This window comes from Saimiri boliviensis, chromosome X (genome assembly GCF_048565385.1).
Source record: "Saimiri boliviensis isolate mSaiBol1 chromosome X, mSaiBol1.pri, whole genome shotgun sequence".
In the NCBI taxonomy this organism is placed as follows: Eukaryota; Metazoa; Chordata; class Mammalia; order Primates; family Cebidae; genus Saimiri; species Saimiri boliviensis.
The window spans coordinates 23,162,047-23,179,801 of record NC_133470.1 but is presented as its reverse complement, the minus strand read 5'-3'; the positions used below and the strand labels follow the sequence as shown (position 1 = coordinate 23,179,801).

The window sequence follows — 17,755 nt, the reverse complement described above, 5'->3', positions numbered from 1 at the left end:
AAGTCAGCATCAGTCTGATACCAAAACCTGGCAGAGACACAATGAAAAAAGAAAACTTTAGACCAATATTCCTGATGTACATGGATATAAAAATCCTCAACAAAATGCTAGCAAATTGAATTCAGCAGCACATCAAAAGGTTAATACACTATGATCAAGTAAGCTTCATTCCTGGGATGCAAGGCTGGTTAAGCATATGCAAATCACTAAATGTGATTCATCACATAAACAGAACTAAAAACAAAACCACATAATGACCTGAGTGGGTTGAAAAAAAGCTTTTGATAAAATCCAACATCCTTTCATGTTAAAACCTGTCAACAGACTAGGCATAGAAGGAATCTACCTCAAAATAATAAGCGCCATCTCTGACAAACCCACAGCCAACATCATACTGAATGGACAAAAGCTACAAACACTCCCCTTCAGAACTGGAACAAGACAAGGATGCCTGCTCTCACCACTCTTACTCAATACAGACTGGAAGCCCTGACCAAAGCAATTGGGCAAGATAAATAAATAAAAGGCACCTAAAAAGGAAAAGAAGAAGTCAAACTATATCTCTTCACTGACTATATGATTCTATACCTAAAAAATCCTAAAGAATCTTCTAGAAGACTCCTAGAATTGATAAATGACTTCAATAAAGTAGCAAAATACAAAATCAATGCAAAAAAAATTAGAATTTCTATACACAAAAATGTTCAGGCTGAGAGTGAAATCAAGAACAAATTCGCATTCACTGTAGTCACAAAGAAAATGAAATACCTAGAAATACAACTAACCAAAGAGGTGAAATATCACCACAAGGAGAACAAGACACTGCTGAAAGAAATCAGAGACAACCCAAATAAATGGAAAAACATTCTATGCTCATGGATTAAAAGAATCAATATTCCTAGCAAACTATGAATATAATTCTTCATAGAATTAGAAAAAGCTGTTATATAATTCATATGGAACCCAAAAAATGTCTGAGCAGCCAATGGATGCCTAAGTAAAAATAACTATGCTGGAGGCATCACACTACCTGTCTTCAAACTATGCTGTAAAGTCACAGTAATCAAAACAGCTTGGTACTGATACAGAAACAGACACATAGACCAATATACCAGAATAGAAAACAGACATACTGACACATACCTACAACCACCTTATCTTTGACAAGGCTAATAAAGAGAAGCAATGGGGAAAGGACTTCCTATTCAATAAATAGTATTGGGATAACTGCCTAGCCATATGCAGGACATCGAAGCTGGACCCCTAATGTTTACCATATACAAAAATTAACTCAAAATGTATCAAATATTTAAATGTAAGATTTCAAACTGTAAAACTCTTGGAAGACAACCTAAGAAATTCTTTTCTTGGCATTAGTCTTGGCTAAGTCCCCTCCTCCAAAAAAAAAAAAAAAGCAACAAAAACAAAAATAGATAAGTGGGACCTAATTAAACCTAAAAGCTACTGCACGGCAAAAGAAACTATTAACAAAGCAAGCAGACAAGCTACACCAACAATGTTCAGTCTGAGAGTGAAATCAGAATGGGAGAAGATATTCACAAACTATGCATCCAACAGAGGCCCAATATCCAGAATCTATAGGGAACTTAAACAAGTCAACAAGTAAAAATCAAATAACCTCATTAAAAAATAGGCAAAGGACATGAATAGACTGTTCAAAAAAGAAGTCACATAGCTGGCCAAGAAACATTTAAAAAATGCTCATCATCACTAATCATCACAGAAATGCAAATCAAAACCACAGTGAGATACCACCTCATAGCAGTTAGAATGGCTACTATTAAAAAGTAAAAAAAAAACAACAAAAAACAAAAAAAAAACAAAAACAGATGCTGGCAAGGCCACACAGAATAGGGAATGCTTATACGCTGTTGGTGGAAATGCAAATTAGTTCAGCCACTGTGGAAAGCACTCTGGAGGTTTCTCGAAGAACTTAAAACAGAGCCAGCATTAGACCCAGGAATCCCATTACTAGGTATATACCCAAAAGAAAATAAATCATTCTAAAAAAAAAGACACATGCACTCATACATTCATCACTACATTATTCACAATAACAAAGGCATAGAATCAACCCAGATGCCCATCCGTGGCAGATTGTATAAAGAAAATATAGTACCTATACACCATGAAAAACTACCCAGCCATACAAAAGAATGAAATAATGTCCTTTGCAGCAACATGGACGGAGCTATAGGCCATTGCACTAAACAAATTAATGCAGGAACAGAAATCCAAATACTGTATGTTCTCATTTATCAGTGGGTTCTAAACATTGAGCACACATAGACTTAAATATGGGAACAGAAGACACTATGGACCACTAGGGGTTACAAAACTACCTACTAGGTACTGTGCTCACTACCTGGGAATTCATAGTACCCTACTGGGTACTATGCTCACTACCTCACTACCTGATGGAATTCATACTCCAAACCTCAGCATCATGCATAATTTCCATGTAAAAACCTGTTCTCCCTGTATCTAAAAAAATAGTTGAAATTAAAAATAATAAGTATAGAAGAAATATACTTCAGCACAATAAAAGTCATATATGACAACCCTACCTCTTACATTATAGTAAATGATGTTAAAAGTTTTTTTCTAAGATCAGGAACAAGATAAAGATGCCCATTCTTGCCACTTCTATTGAACATAGTATTGGAAGTCCTAGCCAGAGTAATTAGAAATGAAAAAGAAATGAAAGGCATCCATATAGGAGAGGAAGAAGTGAAAATATCTGTGCTTGATGATGATATGATCTCATATATAGGCAACCCTAAAGACCGTCATAAAACTTGTTAGTACTAATAAATAAATTCAGTAAGATTTCAGGTTACAATATCAACATATGAACTCAGTAGCATTTCTATACACTAACAATGAACTATCCAAAAAGTGAATTAAGAAAACCATTTCATTTACAATAGCATCCAAAATAAAACAAAATATTAAGGAGTAAATTTGACAATAGAGGTAAAAGAGCTGTACACTGAAAACTATGAAACATGAGTAATAGAAATTGGTGAGATCCAAGCAAATGGAAAGATATCTGGCTTTCATAGATTAGAAGAATGAATATTGTTCAAATGTCCATACTACCCAAAGCTCTCTGCAGATTCTATACAATACTGATCAAAATACCAATGTCATTTTTTAGATAAATAGAAAAAGCAATCCTAAAATTTATATGGAACCAGAAAAGACCCTGAAAAGCCAAAGCAATCTTGAGCAAAAAGAACAATGATGGAGCCATCCCACTCTGATTTCAAAATATATTATAAACCTATTATAATAAAAATAGTAAGATACTGGCATAAGACAGGCATATTAACCAGTGGAACAGGATAGAAAGCCTAAAAATCAATTCAAATACTTATGATCAATTGATTTTCGACAAAGTTACTAAGAACATAAAATGGGGAAAGAGATTTCTATTCAATAAATTGTGTTGACAGAACTTGTTATCCACATGCAGAAGAATGAATTCAGACCCTACTTTCACACAATATACATAATAAACTCAAAATTGGTTAATGACTTAAGTGTAAGCCCTGGAAGTGCAAAGCTCCTAGAAGAAAACAGGAGAAAATCTTTGTGATATTGGTCTGAGCAATAATTTCTTGGATAGGACTCCAAAAGCACAGATAATAAAAACCAAAATAGACAAATGGAAATGGGCTTGTACCAAACTAAAAAGCTTCTGCATAACAAAGGTGAAAAATTAACAGGGTGAATGTGTAGCTCTCAGATGAAGAGAAAATCCTTGCAGATCATACACCTGATAAGGGGCTAATGTCAAAAATATATAAGGACGCAGCCGGGCGCAGTGGCTCAAACCTGTAATCCCAGCACTTTGGGAGGCCGAGGCGGGTGGATCACGAGGTCGAGAGATTGAGACCATCCTGGTCGACATGGTGAAACCCCGTCTCTACTAAAAATACAAAAAATTAGCCAGGCATGGTGGCTTGTGCCTGTAATCCCAGCTACTCAGGAGGCTGAGGCAGGAGAATTGCCTGAACCCAGGAGGCGGAGGTTGCGTTGAGCCGAGATCGCACCATTGCACTCCAGCCTGGGTAACAAGAGCGAAACTCCATCTCAAAATATATATATATATATATAATATTATATATTATATATATATGGAATCCAAACAATTCAGCAATAAAACAACCTGATCAAAAAGGAGAAAATGTTCTGAACTGATGTTTTAGAAAATAACAGGTACAAGTGGCCGGCAGATATAGGAAAAAAAAAATGCCCAATATATAGGCCAATATATAGGGGAATGACAATTAAACCAGTATGAGTTATCACCCCACACCTGTTAGAATTGGTTTTATAAAAAAGACAAGTGATAGCAAATGTTGGCAATGATGTGGAGAAAAGGGAATCCTTGTACACTGCTGGTGGGAATGTAAATTAGTTCAGTCATTTTGGAAAATGGTATGGAAGTTCCTCAGGAACTAAAATTAGAATTACCCTATGATCCAGCAATCATACTTCTGGGTATATATTCAAAGATACTGAAATCAGTCATTTCAGCTATATATATACACACGTATATATATGTATATATATATATATATATATATATATACACACTATATATATATAAATATATTTATTTAAATAAATATAAATATATATTAATATTAATATGTATATAAAATATAAAAATATATATTTATAAATATATATATGCACAGAGGAATACTATGCAGTCTTAAATAAGAAGAGAATTCTGTCATTCATGACAGCACGTATAGAACTGGAGGACATTATACTAATTGAAATCAGCTAGAAACAGGAAGAAAAATACTATACACTCTCATTTATATGTGAAATCTAAAAAAGTAGGTCTCATGGAAACAGAGCAAATGGTTACCAGAAACTTGGGTTTTGGGGATAGGAAATAGAGAGATGTTGATCAAAGAATATAAAGTTTCAGTTAGACTGGAGGGGTAAGTTTTAGTGATCAGTTGCCACATGGTGACCACAATTAGTCACAATATATTGCACAATTCAAAATTGCTAAAAGAATGGATTTTTAAGTCTTCACCACAATAAAACAAGTTGATGAGATTATGGCTATGTTAGTTGATTAAATCTTTCTACAATATATATACAGAGAAAACATTATACTGTATCTCGTGCACAATTATTTTTACCAATTTAAAATAAATTTCAAAATACTATAATAATTAAAAATTGATGATATACTTACAGAGATAAAAAATAGACTAGTAGAACTGAATAAAATATCTTAAAATAGATCTTATACATAAATTATTGATTATTAGAAATATCATTTCAGGAAAGTGGATAAATAAGAGTATTTTTACTAAAATAAGATAATAGAACAACTAGATATACAAATGTGAAAAAAAGTGACTAGAACAGTTCTTCACACTGTACAGAAATTAATTCTAGGAGAGATTAAAGCCTTTAAATATTTTATGATGAAAATGTTTAAACTTACAAAATAGTAGAGAAGAATAAAAATAATTTTGCATATATATTCTTCTCAACTAGAGAGACAACAGCACTGGGCAAATAGGGCATATGGAAGTAAAATACTGAAAAGTACTGAAAGACTGGTGACACTAGTCAGGAGAGTAACAGGAGGGCTGGCTGGGCAACATGTGAGTTGCAGAGAAAGGGAAGAAATGGCAAGTCCTTCTAATAAATGACAACTTCATCATTTCCCTTTTCCCCCCTCAATACCATTTGTTGTCCCTGATTCCATTATGGACCTTTACTTTCAAAGAGTAGTGGATGAGACTTGTTACTGGCTTGGGAGAAAGCTACCTGGGCCAGAGATCTGTTCATTCCATCTACCTGCACACCAGCGCCGGTCTTCCCACTGACCTGTGGATCTCTGGTTTCCCAAGAAGTATAAATTTGACATTAGTGTTATAGAAAGTAGTAACTAAGGGCTATAGGAATGATTACAGACACATTGAAGAGAACTAAAATGTTACTGACTTAGAGGCAGTGCCAACTTATCCACATGTGACAGGAGCAGTATCCTATCTCATTCCCCAACGGGATGAGTGCTTCTGCTGTAAGGATCAAATTAAAAAAAGGAGCATGGCCCTCTCTCTCTCTTTTGTCCAGGTGGAAGCATCCTGCACATTCTTGTGTTTAGCTGGGAAACCCCCTTGTAAAAGCTCATAATTTGAGTTTAGAGTACTTAATGGAACAAAGGAGGAGTTTCTCTCTTTGTTGCTTTCATGACTACTCTGAATGAAAGGAGATCAGAAAGCAGGAAGTAATGTTGACTTAATTCCACAGTGGGCCTCTTCCTCTAGCTAGTGAACTATTAGGTTAGTGCAAAAGTAATCATGGCTTTTTCCATTTAAAGTAATGGCAAATATATATATATATATATATATATATATATATATATATATATATATATGTATATATGTATATTTATGTATTTATATATATATTTATATATTACACACACACACACATATATATATATATGTGTGTGTATATATATACGTATATATATATATATATATATACGTATATATATATAACCACACAGGGAAGGTTCTTTGGAAGTGCCTAAATGAGGACTCTCTACTATGTAAACAGTATTTGAGGCTCCAGAAGGAAAGAATTTAGGCTGATAGCCTATGCTTAAATGTGGAGAAGTCACCCAGAAATTGGTCCAAAGGATCATAATCTGAGGGGATCTGGAGGAAGATGGGTGCTATCTTGCTTGCTTCATCAGTCATGGGTACTTCCCAGCCCAGAGCAAGGCTGGCTTCCGCCTCTATTCTACATATTTCCTTCCAGTTATCCTCAACTTTGACTATAAGAACAACTCTTCCTTACTCAAACATTTCATTAACTTACCTGTTACACGTAATGCTTTAGGCTTAGAAACTTGGAATATAAAGAACGAAGAAAAACTAGAAGGAAGAATTACTCTCAGGGCAAATGTCATAGACTATTTTTCTTACATTCATCTTCTATTGCTGCATAACAAAGTATCACCAGTTTAGCAAAGAAAAACAAATTTATTATCTCACAGTTTCTGTGCGTAAAGAGTCCAGGCAAAACTCAACTGAGGCTTCTGCTTTAGAGTTTCACCTGGCCGCATTCAAGGTATCAGCTGTGCTGTGTTCTCATCTTAAGACTAAATGGAGAAAAATCTAAGCTCACTCAGTGTCACTATGTTGAAAATAGGGCTAAGAAACCTGCTGTGCAAATGTAAAGTTACCATGTTTTATACACCGGATGAAGTGTCTATGGAGCTCCTTGGAAAAAGAAAAGACACCTGATTTTAAGATGTGTCTTCTGAAAGACAAAGGGTATGGCAGAATATGGCAATATCACACCATGTTGGAGAAGCACTCTAAGCTGAAATAAATCTACGCATCACTTTGGGCTGTGGAGAATAATGAACCTTGTTTAACTAAACAGACAGAACCAGTGAAAAATAGCTTACAAAAGAATAAGCCATAGGCATGTGTAAAACAATATCTTTTGTTGAGAACTCATTTAGAAGTAATAAAACTAATTATAAAAGAATGACATAGAAAGGGGGAGAATAAAAAAAAGTAACTCTCCCTATAATAGCACCATATTTCCAGTAAAGAAGTAAATTAAATGTTATAAAGATGATTGACCACAATATATATTTGTATAAGATCTTAGAGAAATAAACGTGTTGTTCTATTAGCCCATATTCTTGTAACTATTCTGACTCATTACTTTGGTACCATTATTTGCAATGTTTATTTTTCTCTGTAGTTGATCTATGATCTGATTTCATTTTTTCTCTTTTTCTGTTCTTCTAGTAGACATGTCTATTTTCTTGTCTTTGCTTATACAGATGTCCAGTATTTATGGCAAAGGATTCCTCAAGAACTTTAGGACTGTGCTACAATTTTCTCTAACCATTTACAGGAACTTAGAGTAATTCATCTTGTTAGGGGACTCTGTAATTATTTAATATGCAGATGATTTGCTGGTAGCCTCAGAAACTAAAGAGCAATACAAAACTGATACTTCGACTTTGTTATAATTCCTCTCTCAGTGCAAAAAAAAAAATGAGAATTTTTCCCACCCCTTTTTCTTAGAGCACTTACTTCAGAGAAACTATAAATATAAAATATTTTATTTTATAATCTAAGCCACTTGCCAGTTTTATAGCTCAGGATTGTTTTCCCTTTTGATGAAAACAATTAGCCAACACAGAATGCCACCTTAATTATTAAGTGAATATAGGAAGGACTATGAGTGACAAATGGTGCTATCAAATTCTCTTCCTTCAGGACTAATTATCTTTTATATTAAGAATATGTATTTAACTTCTGATAGCCAAGACCCTGGGAAAAAGGCCTTGAAGGTATTGCAGAAACTTCCACAGCAGCTCCTCCCATCACAGGCCCAGTGGTCTAGGAGAAAAGAGTGGTTGGTTTTGTGGGCCATGCCCAGCCCTTCCCACCCCCTCCTGCTTTTCTGTGCCGGCTCAGGACACCGGTCCCTGCATCCTGGCCACTCCAACACCAGCTGTGGCTCTAAGGGGCTCAGGTACAGCTCAGGCTGCTGCTTCAGAGGGTACAAGTCATAAGTCTTGGCAGCTTCCACAAGATATTAAGCCTATGGGTCCACAGACTGCAAGACTTAAGGCTTCAGAGCCTCCACCTAGATTTCAGAGGATATATGGAAACACCTGAATGTCCAGACAGGAGGTCTGGTGCAGGGGCCAAGCCCTCATGGAGAGCCTCTACGAAGGCAGTACTGAGGGGAAATGTGGGATTGGAGCCCCCATACATAATCCCCACTGGAGTGCTGCCTAGTGGACTTGTGATAAGAGGGCCACCATCCTCTAGACTCCACGATGTTAGATCCACTGGCAGCTTGCACAGTGCACCTGAAAAAACTGCAGGCGCTCAGTGCCAGCTCATGAGAGCAACCACAGGGGTTGAACCCTGCAAAACCACAAGGTTGGAGCTTGGGAGCCCACCCCTTGCATCAGAGTGCCTTGGACGTAGAACATGGAGTCAAAAAAGAATATTTTGGCCTAGGCAGGAGGGATTACACTTGTAATCCCAGCACTTTGGGAGGCTGAAGCAGGCAGATCACTTGAGGTCAGAAGTTTGAGATCAGCCTGATCAACATAGTGAAACCCTGTCTCTACTAAAAAATATAAAAACTAGCTGGGTGTGGTGGTGTGCGCCTGTAGTCCCAGCTGCTCAGGAGGCTGAGGCAGGAGAATTGCTTGAACCCAGGAGGCAGAGATTGCAGTGAGCCGAGATTGCGCCACTGCACTCCAGCCTGGCGCCTGGCTACAGAACAAGACTCTGTCTCAAAAAAAAAAAAAAAAAAAAAAAATTACAAAGTTAGCCAGATATGGTGGCACACACCTGTAATCCCAGTGAGGCTGAGGCAGGAGAATTGCTTGAACCCAGGAGGCAGAGGTTGCAGTGAGCCGAGATCGTGCCATTTCACTCCAGCCTGGGCAACAAGAGTGAAACTCTGTCTCAAAAAAAAAAAAAAAAAAAAAATTGGAGCTTTAAGTTTTAATGACTGCCCTTCTAGGTTTCTGGCTTGCATAGGGCCTGTATTCCCCTTCTTAGAGCTGATTTTTCCCTTTTGGAATGGGAGTATTTAACCAATGCTTTTCCGCCCATTGTATCTTGGAAGTAACTGTTTTTTTCATAAGTGGAAGGGACTAGCCTTGTCTCAGACGAGATTTTGGACTTTGGGCTTTTGAGTTAATGCTGGAATGAGTTGAGACTTTGGGGTACTGTTGGGAAGACATCATTGGATTTTGCAATGTGAGAAGAACATAAGATTCAAGACGGGCCAGGGATGGAATGATATAGTTTGACTATGTGTCTCCACCCAAATCTCATGGTGAAATGTAATCCTCAAGGCTAGAGATGAGGTCTGCCGGGAGGTGATTAGATTATGGGGGTAGATTTGCCCCTTCATACTGTCCTGAGTTTTCATGAAGTCTGGTTGTTTAAAAGTGTGTAGCACTGCCCCCCTTCTCTCTCTCTTCCTCCTGCTCCAGTCATGTAAGTCATGCCCGCTTTCCTTTCACCTTCCACCATGATTGTAAGTTTCCTGAGGCATCCCCAGAAGCACATACTGCCATGCTTCCTGTATAGCCTATAGAACCATGAGCCAATTAAATCTATTTTCTTTATAAATTACACAGTCTGAGATATTTCATAATAGCAATGTGAGAACAACCTAATACAGGCCTGCTTTTAGTACTTCGGCCAGAGTCCTTTATTTATTTTTTAATTTTTTTCAACTTGCTCAGTGCTTTATTGCACCAAGGCCTAACAGATGTCTCAGCACGTATTTCAAGCATAGCCCTGCCCCCATCTTGAGATTCAGAATCCAGAGGGTGCTCAGTCCTTGGTTTAGCTGCTTCTGTGACATTTCCTCTTGAATAATTCCAAACCCTAAGTGTAAAGATTTTTGTCCTCATAGACACACATATATTCCTGCTACAGGCTGTCATGCTCATCGAGGTGCTCCCACCCAGTCTGGGTGTGCAAGGCACTGCTCATCCATGGCCATCCACCCATCCATCCATCCAAACTTCCATCCATCTGCAACAAGACAGCAGCAAGTTCTGAGCAGTCAGTCCCCAGGGTTCACAGTAGTAGGGGCTGAGCTTTCAGCAGGCTCATGATTCATGTCTTAGCTCTGGCCCTGGGAGCGCCTAAAGATAATAACATCCCTTTCTGGGGCAACAAAACTGACCAGGTGGGCAACTGATATTTGACATGGAAACCTAAACAGTCTATGAAACTATCCTGAGATGGGTATAAAGTCAAATAAACCATACACACAAGTAACACTGAAAAAGAAAGAGTAAGAGCTTCTGTTTAAGGGTGCTCTTATGGCAGGACAGGAAAGAGGAAAAGAGTAAGGGGCAACATGGGAGACATACTATGATTCCTACAGATGTTAGGGGCAGTCCTGTCCCAGGAAGTACACAGGACAGAGAGCTGGCTCCCAGGCCAGGAAGGAGTTTAGCTTTGACCCATCCTCAGGGACTATGGCTCTCCCCCAGCCTCAGCTGACACACACACACACACACACACACACACACACACACACACACACACACAAGCTTTTCAGGACACAGGAAAATGAAGGGTTAACCCTAACAAGGAAGCAAGAAGCTCCTGGAGGACACAAAATACTGCCTTTAAGCTGGCATTAACTCAACTTAACTAACTCAACAGACTGGGCTCTTCTGGGGTGGGGGCAGGACACCAAGTTATGAAAAATGATGGGATGACATGGGAATCAGAGCTGGGGCAGACAGAACACCCACACCATCATTCCCGTAGTCAGCACCTGAGACCTTCAGCAGGTCCTCAGCCTGGCAGGTCCATAGGGCAGCTGGCTCCAGGCCTCAAAAGCAACAGAGGTAGCAGGACTGATGCAGGCCCCTCACTGGTCCTGCAGCCAGAGGCAGAGCTCCCAGCAGCCCTACTCTCCAGGCCAGATGCATATCTTGAGGAGGAATGTCTTTAGCTCATCCTTGAAGGCCTTGTGGCTCATGGGCCGGTGGTCCTGGGAGTCATAGAAGTTTGGATGCTGAGGGAATAACTCCTAGCTGCCTTTCAGGATATACATCTTGGGATGGTAGAAGCTGGGGTAGTCATTGTCAGCACGGTCTCGTTCCCTGATGAAATGGCACATGTGGGGCTTGCACTCAAGTGAGAATTTACAGTGGAAAATGAGAATGACTCTCTTGCCCAGGTTACAGGGTGTGATAGGGGTCTGTAGCAGGAAGCTCTAGATGTTGCGTTCCAGAAGCAAGTTCACAGCAGTCTTGATATGCCCGCCTTCATATTCATAGGGGTATCTGCAGTCCACAATCACAAATTTATCCATGATGTTGCTGAACTTGCCCATCAACAGGGCCACCATCATTTCTGGTGAGACGTACTTGAGGTCTTGGTGCTTTCGATCAACAGTCTGTAGGAGGAAGGCCTGAGAGTAATCTCCTATCAGCTCTCACTGGTCACTGTCCAGGAGGTTCTCGATCTCATCATGACACAGTGATTTTGAGTGAAGGACTTGGGCTTTAGATTCCTCAGGCTCTTGCAGCTCCTCTAGATGGGTCATGTTTCACCTCTGCTTATTCTGCATGGGCGTGTCCCTGTCCTGGGGCTGCTCCAGCCTCTTGAGGATGGGCCAGATCACACTGCAGGGCAAGGACAGACAGCAGAAGAGCCACTGGCACATACTGTACATGCCAAGACCCTGCTTCTCTTCCTTTTCCAAGGTACTGACCAATGGGGTGCTAATGAGACTCTCCATGCCTGGGGGTACTACATCATCACCCTTTAAGTCACTCTCTAGGATGTTCACAAAGCCATCATCTTCTTTGATATCCCCTTTGCAGGAGTCAGAGAGAAGCAACCTAGGGCCAGGGGGCTGAGTTCCTCCATTTTCATCTTCTGCTCAGGAGTGAGACACATCTGGTCTGGGGTGAGCTGGACTTCTGGCCAAAGGATTCCCTGTGGCTGGCCCACTCTGCCAGAGCACGGGCAGAGCTGGGATGTGTGGGCTTCCATGGCATCTTGAACACAAATCCATCGTTCTCCTTCTCTCCCCGAGAGCTGCTGGCAGCTCCACTGCCCACCTTACTCTTTCTCCTATCATTGGACACCTGGGAGTTGATGATGTTCTGAAGCATGGGGCTGTGGCCCAGCCACCCCACCGGCATAGACTGGCAGCATCTGATGGCAAACTGCTCGTTTTGAATGACCTGGCTGGCTGCCCAGATTACCTGTTTTAATGTCTGCTCCATCATCTGGGGGTCTATAGGGCTGGTGGAATCCATGCAGAGACCTGTATCAGAAGATTCGGAGGATTCAGATGACAGGGAGGATTCAGATACCTATCCAGACAAGGATAGGCACATCAGCCAGTCAGATACCTATCCAGACAAGGATAGGCACAGCAGCCAGCTGTGGCTGCAGAAGAGCAAGGTCCCTCCCTGACTCTTCGGCATTTGGCTGCCAAGCTCAGTGAGGTCGTACATGGTCTGGGCGAGGGTAGTGACTAGCAAGGAAGGGACCATGCACACAGGGACCCCAGGAGGCCATGAGATCCCAGTAGGAGGCCAAGGAGGTGGCCAGGATTCTGGGCGTCACAATGCACGCCTGCTAGACTGAAAGCCAAGCTTGGTGCAGGCTCCAGCTGGGGCACCTCCATCACGGTGGGGCAGGCAGAAGACTGGGTGGAGGGTCAGGTGCAGGGCCACCGCAAATGTTGGCACAGCCGGCTGGGCTGAGGGAGGCAGCAGGAGTGCGGTGGCAGGGGAAGTAGGGTGGGGGGAAAGGGACAGAGGGAAGAAGAGCCACTGGGCTGGGTGCGAGGGAGAAGAGGGATACAGGAGGGTGGGGAGCGAGGGACATGGGACTCAGGCACCAGCCTGGGAAGCCTGGAGTCCTTTATTTTTAATTGTAATAGATTTTGCAGTTGTGAAAAGACTAGTGAATTAGACAGAAGATCTGCCTCCGATTGGGAGGAGTGAAAAAACGTGAGCTCTAGAATAATTCCGGCCACATTAGACCAGAGGTCTAGTCTGAGGTCTGTCACCTATCAGCCATGTAAGCGTAAAATTATAAGTTTGGCAAATAATGTCTGATAAGCCCTAACTTGTAGCACTGTTGGAATCTATGTAATGGATATGAAGCACTTAGCAGAATTATGGAAAATATTGGATCTTTAAAGAATGGTAGTTATCATATTATTTTTACCACAGATGATATCACCCTTCCCTCTGAGGAGATTTATTTTTTGTTAATTCAGGAAAATATGCAGCCTTCTAGGACAATTAATATCAAATTAGCCCACTATGTATTTAGCATGTAAAACTAAATAAAATTTCCCCATTTGAATATAAGTTACTTAATTTCCACATAGGGAGTCTTCCCCAGTTGACTGAAACATAAAGTCCTAGAATTTGTGTCAAGGACCAACAACTTCCCTCCCAGGTGCTATTCCACCGAAACAATCCTTATTTTCATTCATTTCTTCATCAGCAAATATGTTCTCCCTTAGAGTTTGCCAAATTACACTGAACATAACTTAATTAAAATATCCCTTTAAGATGAGTCCGTGGCTCACACCTGTAATCCCGGTAGTTTGGCAGGTTGAGGTGGGTGGATCACTTGAGGTCAGGAGTTCAAGGCCAGCCTTGGCAACATGGTGAAACCCTGTCTCTACAAAAAATACAAAAAATTAGCTGGGTAGGGTGGTGTGTGATTCTAGTCCCAGCTTCTTGATAGGGTAAAGTTGGAGGGTTCTTTGAGCCTGGGAAGTTGAGACTGTAGTGAGCCATGATTGCACCACTGCACTCCAGCCTGGAAAAAAGAGCCAAACCCTGTCTCAAAAAAAATGTCCTTTTAAATACTAGGATCAGGCTCTCTCAGTTCAGAGCATAGGAGTCAATACAGTAGCTTTTCAGCACCCCACTTCAAGGCTGTTTCACCTTTATTTCTCAGAAATTCCCTGGAGATGCTGTGTATAAATAACTAGACTGTGCTATGTGCTCAATTGAATGTGAACAAGAGCACAGGACACTATCCACTTCTGCCCCAAGAGGTTTTCTTCTAGATTATTGATGTCACCAAGGTAACTCTTAAGTGGAAGTTTTTTCACTCTAGGGTTTTTTCCTTCAACAATGAAACATACCATCCAAGTGCCTGGTCTCTGCTCTCCAGTCCCACAGCTTCATCTAGCCCACCACCCAGCTTAAATTAAAACTATATCTCACAGAGGGACTTACAGTTTCCAAAAGTCTAAAAGATCTTTTCTTCAGAGAATTTGCACCTTATCATTTTCAGCGGGATATACTCCAGCACTTTTCCCAAACCCCTCTCTAACTCCTTACCTCCCTTACTCCCTCATCTTGTCATTTAGGTCATAGAAGTATTTCACCATCTTCCATACATTATTACTGTTCATTAATTGTAAAAGTCTAAGCAGGGGTGAGTGTTTTGTATCCTAGTATTCCCATTTCTAACAAAATTACTTTCAAAAAAACAGATGTTTAATTAATATTGGAGGAATGAATGAGTCGGGAAGCATAGATGCTAGTTCGTAAACATTTTATTTTTTCTTACCTTCTTCAGTAAGCTAAGCCAATCCAGACATGTCTCTTTTATTTTTATATAACAGACTAAAATGGATAAAGAAAACCAAGAACTGAAAAGTTTTACTCGTTTTCACCTATGTTTTGATCTCCAAAATTTTACTGCTAAATCATTTCATATTTTTAAAAGAAATACCTATTCCATTACTGTGTTTTCTTGTTCTGGCTCATTAAATATGAAAGAAGGTTTCCCAATTTGTTTTACAGAACAATAAAGCTCCCACTCTTAAATAGCAATACACACGTAACCCAAATAATTAATAGATTTCGATTCTGAAGTTATCTATAACTTCTACTGAAAGAAACAGGATTTGAAATATAACACCAAAAAGAAAGGTACCACTCCAATTATTATAGAATATTAACACAAAATGATACATGCTGTGTTCCCTCCAGACCCACCCTGGTCATTCTCTACTTAGAATGTTGATTGCTCTTTTCTTCCACAAATAAAACAATTTTCTTCAGACTTCAACATTTGAAATATAACCTAGGGAAAAAAAGAAGGAAAAGTAAAACTCTAGTTATCAATATACAATAGGAACACAAAGATGACATACATTTCTTTCTTCCAGCCCCACCGTGCTCCTCCACTATTAGAACATTGACAGACCTTTTTGGCCAAAAAGTGAAGAACCAGCCTCAGCTTTCACTTAGCATGGGAGAAGCTGCTAGACGTGGTTCTGGAACGTGCTCTGGCCATGGCAGCAGTATGAGCCCTGGCTGCAGCTCTGGCTTGGGCTCTCTCTTCCTCATCTCGCAAAGCCTCTTCATAGCAGGTTGGGAAGGCAGTAGGGACGGTATCATACATGTTGGCTAAAAACTTCAGAACTTTCATCTTGCTAGTTTCAGCATGAGCTCTTGGACCCCACAGGAATTCATAGCGTGGAGGATCACTGTTGGGCACTTGCTGGCACTCCAGGTACTTTAGCTGCACCAGATCTTTGGTGATGACTTTCCTGGGATCCCCATACATGAAGTGCTCCATATCAGGAAATACACCCATCACTTTCAGCACTTCCCAGATTGCCTCTTCTGGGGCACGGTTGCCATTCATGAAGATCACACTGAGTGCAACCATCAGTAGACCAGTCTTGGGAATGTTTTCTTCATCACTGGTTGTTTCATCATAGCTGAGGTCTAGTTTGCTGAAAAGGGCATAGGAGTGCCTGATAGGATCCACTTCCTTCAAATCAACACCAAATGCTAGCTCCATATGCTGAGCAGCTCTCTTGAGGATCTCATTGAAGTGACACTTGTCCTTTTTGATAACAAACTTAATCATGTCTCCCTTTGTAATTGGCTCTTTGTTTTGATACTTCTGAAGCAAGAAATTCACCAGCAAAACTACTTTCCTATTTAAGGGATCTTTTTTCCAGGCTTCAGCCACACTTGCGAAATGTCGACTTTTCTCATCTTGGCTGCTGGCACCTTCAGTTGAACTGGTGCATGAAACAGGTACAATAGTATTACTGGTGGATGGGGCTCCCTGAAGTGCCTCGGGGATGCTAGGTGTCTCAGTAGCAGGCAAATTCTGGGATCTATCACCAACGAGATGACAGGCAGAGGAGGGCAATTCTCCTTCTGCCACTGTGGCCTGAGTAGTTCCCAGATCCTGATTCTCACAATGAGCCTGGCGGCGTTTCTCACGAGCACGGAGCTTACTTTTATGACCTCGAGGCATAATTACTCTTGTCAGGGACTACAGACAATAGTGCAGGCAGTTGGGTTGATGAAGAGGTCACCCTAGAAGATGGAAGATGAGATAGTGTTCACAATCTTGGTAGAGAGAATCTACCCTGGCTCCAAGAATGGCCACCTCTGCTCGTTCTCTTGAGGGTATTGCTTTAGAAACCCCTAAGGCAGGAGCGGGGTGGGACTCTGTTCTGTGGGGGTTTGTCACATCAGTTCTAACTCAGAATATTTTATTCCTTACCAGTCCTTTGGGTCCTCCCTCTGTTGACTTGAGGCTGCCTCCCTTTAGACCATGGCTTCCCATCCCACAGATTCCCAACAGGAAGTAACGGCGTTAGGCCTAACGGCTGTGCTTTGGAACACAGAGAATTGACAGTGTGGGTAGGACGGAGCAGAGCAGGATGGGTTTCTGTAAGGCAGCCTCTGTTGTGAAAAGAGTGTGTCTGAAAGGTCGTAACAATAATACACACCTTGATACCTGGCGGTTCCCGATATTTATTTTTCTGGCCACATCTTTCAGACCAAGGCGTCACCCGTAACAGCTTGATGACGTGAAAGTAAGGTCAACGGAAACACTTCTGGCCACGCCCACCTTGTGCTCCCAGCGTGGTGGTTCTATGTTCCAGGGGAGGGGCAGTTCTTAAAGGGCTACATATATTTCTTTCATTGACTTTGCAGGCCCTGGGACTTCTCTCTTTGCTAAGCTGAATCAGTCAGTCTCAGAAAAAGGATCATTTTCCTGAATCCAGAGTAGGAAGCAAGGTCGATTCTGAGCCCAGCAGTTATGCCTGGAGCCTCCTAAGATTGACAGGAGGGGGGAGGCTCTGTCAGGGGTCCCTCTTCTTGAGTAGGTAATGCCCTCAGTTATCA

The 17,755-nt window shown here is 40.8% G+C and overlaps 1 protein-coding gene and 1 pseudogene across 1 annotated transcript; both read right to left on the bottom strand.

The window, feature by feature from the left end:
- Positions 1–11,508: 11,508 nt before the first annotated feature.
- LOC101033651 (M-phase inducer phosphatase 2 pseudogene) lies at positions 11,509–13,245 on the bottom strand (annotated as a pseudogene).
- A 1,884-nt stretch (positions 13,246–15,129) lies between these two features.
- On the bottom strand, positions 15,130–17,480 carry MAGEB18 (MAGE family member B18). Its single transcript, XM_003924079.3, has 3 exons — positions 17,356–17,480; positions 15,804–16,936; positions 15,130–15,680 (listed from the first exon to the last, which is right to left on the bottom strand). Exon 2 carries the CDS (start codon positions 16,872–16,874, stop codon positions 15,840–15,842), a length of 1,035 nt encoding a protein of 344 aa, XP_003924128.1. The 5' UTR covers positions 16,875–16,936; positions 17,356–17,480; the 3' UTR covers positions 15,130–15,680; positions 15,804–15,839.
- Positions 17,481–17,755: the final 275 nt, after the last annotated feature.